The sequence below is a fragment of the Cephus cinctus genome, unplaced genomic scaffold (genome assembly GCF_000341935.2).
Source record: "Cephus cinctus unplaced genomic scaffold, Ccin1 Ccin1_scaffold0690, whole genome shotgun sequence".
Lineage (NCBI taxonomy): Eukaryota > Metazoa > Arthropoda > Insecta > Hymenoptera > Cephidae > Cephus > Cephus cinctus.
In genome coordinates this window covers 665981-672743 of record NW_014333313.1, presented here as the reverse complement: position 1 = coordinate 672743, position 6763 = coordinate 665981, and the positions used below count along the sequence as shown (strand labels likewise).

Genomic DNA, 6763 nt, shown 5'->3' with positions numbered 1-6763 from the left:
TTTATCAAGAAACTTTCCATGCCGCATACATGTCTGTGAACACTAAATAAGTTAATATAAAGCTGCAGTATATTCTTAAGAGATCAAATACAGCAGCGAAGAGAACAGTTTGAAAGGCTGTTCCCTTAAGAAATCTAGTATGTGCATATATCCTGATGTCTTATTACCAAATTCGAGCAGCTTGAAAGGTAGACATTAATGTCCTGAATATGAGGTAGCAATGTACATTAGTACTACAATGATATATGAGAGAAAGGTGTAAGGATAAAAAAGATGTGAGGTTAGGAAAAGTGGCCGACGATAATACCGTGGGGGGCTGGTACGGTGGGTAATTTTTAGGCAACGGAGAGGTCGAGAAAGGGACGTTCAAGGATCGAAATACAGTGAGAAGAATCAGAGAGAACTCTCGTCGTGAGTGAGATACCCCCACTCGTTTTTTGGTACTTACCACACGCACTCGCAACGACTCGCGTATAAGTCGAGAGACACACGCGAACGAGAGATGCATACATAGACGACGAATGCGGACACGCTTATCTAACGTTAAGTCGGCAGCGGAGGAGACTTACGCCCAGGCTGACACACGCAGCAAGTCCGAAAGTGGCTGCCCGGATCAGAAATTGAGGCACAAGGGATATCCGTGAGGCGGTAATCGCGGCCCTCGAGGGCGCACACATCGAGAGGCAGAACACTCGGGTGTCCGTCAGTAACCTAGAAAGCGGGCAGCCATTCAGGATTACGGGACTCTGTCCGTCCGCCTGTCCGTGAAATCGAGGCTAAAATATTCCTCGCCGCCGTGATGCCTTAGTGGCCTTTTTCACATTATGTACAGGAGAAAGACACCGTCGTGGCTTTGGCTTATTGTTGGAAACACTTGACGCGACAATGTCGCATCTTTACAGGCTCGAAAAACAATGAAGAGCCCGTGTAATACACGGCGAAACGAACCCACGGTTGACACAAGGCTCTCGCACACCCACCGCAAAAAAAACGAGTACTACTCGCTTTCACCGCACTTTAATGAGCTCTCACTCTGGTGCTACCGCTAGCGACTTTAGAATAAAGGATATTTACCCATTTGTGACAGATTTTCCGATCGAAATGCACCACATTAACAACAGTCCCCCACCTATTACCACATACAGACATTACACACTTCAATTTTCAAGATGGCGACGCCGTCGGGGCGAGACGATGTGGCGAGAGCGCGAAACCGTGGCGCTACTGTCAACCCCGAGACCCGGCGAGCCTTTATTCCGTCCGTGCCAAGAGATCCTTTAGGTGAGAGCCGAGAGCACGCGAACGCACGCCGGACACCGAGTCACAGAATCAGACTCCTACTCCTCCTGTCTACTACTCCTGTTAATACGTTCGGAAACACGTCGACTCTGTTCGGACAAGCTTCAATGCGCTACCACTGCTATCCACCACCATAAGACCCAACCCTCTTTAAACGATCAAACGATTACCATGAACCCTTTCACTGGCGGGAATTTCGGATTTATTCAGATTTACTCCAATCTATTATATCCGTTAAATTTGTTCAACAGGATATTGACTAATATTTTTTACTACTGGGGAATTTCATGGTTTGTAGTAATCAGCTTGATTAGCATTGAAATGCAGAAGGGTCAAGAGAAGAAATTCATTATCCGAATATGCTTACATGAATTTCTTATATTACTGTTAAATGTATTTGTACTCTATTTCAGAACCAAAACAATATATCAGTTCAGACTGTAAATGTGTACAGAGATCTTTCAATCTTGTTTAATCGATGCCGAAATATTTTTGTAGCAGCTCTTCGTATATGTCCTTATCCGTCTTGAGGAATAGGCAAAAGATAACTCTGTCGATCTGAATTTATACAAAATATAAATTAGTTTGTTCATTGCTGCAGACATTCATAATAGATAATATTGTATAGCATGCTAATCTGTGTAAATCAAATATGCAATCGTCTGTATTGACAAATTTGATCAATACATGAAATCTTGATAGACTTTACAATCTTATACGAAATTGCTGTTATTACTAAATATTAATGCATTATGAAATTGTTCTTACACTATCTTCATTCTGAAGAAGGAACTTCTTAACCGTGGATATTGCCACTTTTGCGGCAGGCCGTTGAGGATAACCATAAATTCCAGTCGATATACAAGGAAATGCAATAGTGCGCAATCCATTTTCTTTAGTCAATGTAAGACTGTTTTCATAACATTCACGTAGGTTGTCCGGTTTCTCACCCTGAGGACCCACAGTGTGGATCACATCTGAAGATCCATATTCATGCCTTTATGAAAATGTCCCTTATAGACATTACTTCAATAATCTGTACTAACACTTAGCTGGTAATTTGTAACCCCCTGTAATTTTAGCTTCTCCAACACGACAGCCACCCAACGTCGCACACTCCCGCTTTAAATTCGGCCCAGCAGTTCTGTGAATTGCTCCATCCACTATAACGAAAATATTTGTTTATCTGTATTCTTTCGTCATTTTTATTTCTTGTTTTAAATAAAACCGTCATTTACCACCACCCCCGCCTAGCAGGCTTGAATTTGCAGCATTGACAATAGCATCGATTGCCAAAGTAGTAATATCTCCCTGCCATATACAAATCTTATTAGCCAACTTATCGTCAACTTTTTCAACCTTTTCCAAAGTAGTTATTGCAATGTTGTCCTTATTCTTTGTCCAATATTCAAGCCATGTTGGAATTTGATTGACAGTTGTAATTTCTGACTTGTAGAACTTTTGCTTCTCTTCCAATGGCATACTTAAGAACTTTTCTGCAGACATAAAGATTTTGTTCATTGATTCAATTAAATATTTACTCCATAATATACATGCCACCATTCAACCAACTAAAACCATGTTATAATAACCACGATTGTCATATATATTTAACTTATTACAAAATGCAATTCCATACTTGACACCTCTCACTCATATAATACAGCATTTTTTTTATCTAAATCTAAGCTAATTACTATTGCTATTAAATCTTACGTTTCTCTGCTTCGAAAGACATGCTTGTCTTTGGATGGACAGACGAAGCCCAACAACTTCCAGTATAAAGTTTTAAAGCAAAGCAACGATTGACCACCAAATTTGTAGCAGTATTCAAAAAGATTGTCTGAAAAGAAAAAAGATACGCCTCACCAAGAGATCTCTGTGTAATTACCTGCAATGCTATCTTACTTTTAAGCCCAACATTCTTCTCCAAATAGTACTGTTATTAAATGAGGTCAATGATTAATATATACGCACAGTACAAACGTGACAACCAATAGATCTTATACTTCCGAAATCGCAAAATCGTTCCTTTTTGAAAGTGTCATGCAGAAAGGTATCGTTGTTTTGTTTTTTTGTGTATACAACCCGTCATAAAACGTTATTGTAACGTGTATGAATTATGCCGGTGAGTTTGGAACGAATCCCTACCAATACCTACAATACGAATACCTACATTCATAACCACGATGCAAATAAATTAGGTGCAGCCAACAGCGTATGTATTTTCGTTCTGCTTGCGCAGTTTAATCTTGTCAGAAAGAGCGAAGATTCAAAATTAAACGCAAATGGCCGCACGCAACAGTCAGTGGAAAATAGGGACTTGAGCGTCACGAACATCCATATAAAGAGGAATCATACCTGTTCTTTTTCTTGTTCCTTATGGTTTTATGCCCTCATAAAAGGCCAAGTGCCAGAATCATATTTATTGTATAGCCGGTAACTGAGCTCCACGTAGTAGACAATTACAAACTGCAAACAGGCTCCTACACAATTCAAATTGATTCGTTTCTGACAGCCCATGCATCCACTTAAGAATATTTGCAACAGTCTTTTACGACCACGTATCATATATCTTCCCATGTACATGAACTATCCTAAGGTTTGATCGTAAGTAGTACTTTTATCATGCTTTTCGAATATATTTATTGTATTAAGATTATTATTCAAAAAGATATGTTGAGATTCCTTTTCAAGTGATGAATGAGTAGCGAGAACAAAGCAAATAATTGGACTAATGGAATATGATTTTGGTATCTTACCTTCTACAAAGCTTATTTCATGAGTTATTAGTTATAAAGATAGTAGATAAAGGTTGATACAGCGTATTTTTACCTATTTTTGGAAAAACTTAAGATACCTATTGGACGTAATCTAACGAGAAGTTCAAGTGATGTGTTGACATGCAGTTCTCATAAATTAAATTATTTTTAATAATTAAAATATTACTTTGTATTAAGAGTAGATAATTATAGATCTTTAAATTGATTTTTCTTTAAGTTTATTTATATTTCACTTAGTTTCCGATTTGTGTCTCTATGACCAGTGTAGTCGCTGCTTCCGTGAGGAACGGAGCAGACACAAATGCAAACGGCAAGCCCTGCCAAAGCATTTGAAGATGGCGGCGGCGACGGCCCCTCCAGCGTCCCATCAAATAATTCAAGTAGTGAATGAAATAAATCTAAACAAAATCGAAAGGTAATCCACGGTGATATCTAGTATTGTTTTGATAGTTATAATGAAAATATCAAAGAGAAATGTATGCCTAATTTCACATGTTATATTCTGACTACTTATTGATTTGTTGGCAGTTTTCTAAATGACACCGCGTATAGAGAAGCTATCGAGAATTCTTCCAATTATAATAGTCGACTATGCAGAGAGCGAAGACTTCGAATGCCTTTTCTCGACTCACAGACAGGTAAGAATATCTAAACAAATACAGTATCATAAATAATGGTTTATGCATTAATAATCATTAATCAAATAAATGTCTTGATTGTATTGAATGTAAATATTATTTTAATACTATATTGTGATAAAATGTAAATAATTGCTTGATCTGTTATTGTACAATATTCTCCTGTAGGTGTGGCACAAAATCACTCCGCACTGTTTATGTCAGCAAGAGAACGACTGCCAGGGTTATTACATGGACAAATTTACACATACCCCAGCAAACGATGGAGAAAAAAACGGCGGCAATACTTAATGCATTATCTACATCCAAAACGTGGTGGAAGAGGTGACATTGAAGATGGAATTGATGGTGTCGAAGGAATTCTTCCAGGTGTTAACGATGATAGTAAAGACTCTGGTGCTTTAAAAGGTTAGTATGCAGTAGTACATATATATCTAATATAAGCGTTTAGACACGTAATGTAATATATCGAATATGTTCAAGATGAACACAGTAAAGATGGATGGTACTACGATGACCAAGACATGCTAGACATGGATGCGTTCGATGAGCCAGATCCAGACAGTGACTATGATTATGAGGAGAGTTATAGCAGTAAACGAAAACGAAGGAGACCTCGCGGTGGTGGTCATCATCCTAGTAGAGGGCACCCACCTTCCACCGACAGCCCAGGCACGAAACGTACCAAGGTAAGTCTCGCTATTATGAAAAGTACCATTAATTACGTAGAAAGAGGCGCGAGTAAACACAGTAAAGAAACTCATAATCCACATTGTATCACAAGAGACCAAAAGACATGGGAGATAAATACTCTTTTAGAGACAGACGATTTGATATTCTCTGAAAAAGTAATTATACGGGTGATCAAAATGACATATTAACTTATCAAATCACTACTATATTGATGCAGGGTGGAGGACGTGGTCGCAAAAAAGCCAACTACGATGCCGTTGACTCTGATAAGCCATTCGTTTGTGACCGTAAGTTTAACCATAGATATAACTACAAATGACCACTTCCTATTATTCGATTCATTATAATTATTATAACTACTACTTCTATCATTTATTATTTCGATTAAGTCATTAACGCATTGCGTTGCAAAATTTGTTAACTATATTCTATAATTATATTTTTACATTGTCTATATTAACTTACTTTGCAAGGTACGCAAAGAATATATTATGATATAGCATAAGATGGAAGCTCGAAATAAATTATTGGATACTGTATAGTATAGTATGGTACAAACAAACAAACAAAAAATTAATAATACTGCGTAACATTACGTCAGGGAGTGGAGACCACAGTATAATACGTGATGAGCGATATGAGAATGTGTCCTAAGATTTTCATTTATCTCGAAGGGCCTTCTTTCCGAAGGTTATACTCAATCAATATGGTATTGGCCATTGTGTACCTTCGAATTCTTTTATCAATCTTTTTTTCTTCTTTTAACTTTATATTATCTTCTCCACGTCACAATTGTTCAATCAAATTATTCAGCTTCTTCAGCTCAATCAGATTCTTCTGTTAGGACAGTAAAAAATCAGTACAAGCGTATTTATACAGCATTGTGTTACATCCCCCTTTGTACAGCATCCCTGTATCTAATCGCAATACATAATTCTGTTTATATTCATTGGTATTGCGAATTATTTAATCGTCCAACAAATTCTATGACTTCTGGGCTAAAATAACTATCGAGCAACGACACTATTAACTTTTGGGCAAATTTTTGGTGGTATCAATAATACATCTGGCCTATGTATATACATACACATATCCATACACATATCAAAAGCACTTTTCACGTATCCAATACGTGCGTCATCCTAGTAAATTCGCTATAGAATCATCACAATACTTTATAAGCTTCCTCGCTAAAATCTCGAAGGGATATAATGGTCATTACTTTCTTTGGCCTTAACTTTCAAAGGAAACAGAACAAAAAAAAAGCAAATCTTCTAGATTAACACGAATGTGCCTGCCGTCTGTTTACTTTCTTTTCTTTTTTTTTTTTTTTTTTTTTTTTTAAAAAAA

At 37.5% G+C, this 6763-nt stretch overlaps 2 protein-coding genes across 7 annotated transcripts in view; one reads left to right on the top strand and one right to left on the bottom strand.

Annotated features, from left to right (window-relative positions):
- Nucleotides 1–1630: 1630 nt before the first annotated feature.
- On the bottom strand, nt 1631–3785 carry LOC107269924 (macro domain-containing protein CT2219). 4 transcript variants are annotated; one of them, XM_015744367.2, is made up of 7 exons: nt 3661–3785; nt 3208–3456; nt 3016–3142; nt 2538–2795; nt 2346–2462; nt 2068–2276; nt 1631–1857 (listed from the first exon to the last, which is right to left on the bottom strand). In XM_015744367.2, exons 2-7 carry the CDS (start codon nt 3220–3222, stop codon nt 1771–1773), a joined length of 813 nt encoding a protein of 270 aa, XP_015599853.1. In that variant the 5' UTR covers nt 3223–3456; nt 3661–3785; the 3' UTR covers nt 1631–1770. The 4 variants fall into 4 exon arrangements, with proteins under 4 accessions (XP_015599853.1, XP_015599855.1, XP_015599856.1 ...); XM_015744369.2 differs by having other exon boundaries at nt 3277–3456; XM_015744370.2 differs by lacking the exon at nt 3208–3456.
- Nucleotides 3782–6763, top strand: part of LOC107269923 (zinc finger protein ubi-d4 B) — a 12005-nt gene continuing 9023 nt past the window's right edge. For all 3 annotated transcript variants that reach the window (XM_025087304.1, XM_015744363.2, XM_025087303.1), the window contains exons 1-6: nt 3782–3909; nt 4320–4497; nt 4611–4720; nt 4889–5128; nt 5204–5409; nt 5631–5700. In XM_025087304.1, coding sequence (XP_024943072.1) covers nt 4418–4497; nt 4611–4720; nt 4889–5128; nt 5204–5409; nt 5631–5700 — 706 coding nt within the window. In that variant the 5' untranslated portion in view covers nt 3782–3909; nt 4320–4417. The remainder of the gene's footprint in view (nt 3910–4319; nt 4498–4610; nt 4721–4888; nt 5129–5203; nt 5410–5630; nt 5701–6763) is intronic.

Coding starts and splice junctions, on each gene's coding strand:
- LOC107269924 (XM_015744367.2), bottom strand. Junction 2,463..2,537: donor CCTGCTAGGCGGGGGTGGTG/GTAAATGACGGT, acceptor TTTTCGTTATAG/TGGATGGAGCAATTCACAGA. Junction 1,858..2,067: donor TTCTTCAGAATGAAGATAGT/GTAAGAACAATT, acceptor GTATAAATTCAG/ATCGACAGAGTTATCTTTTG.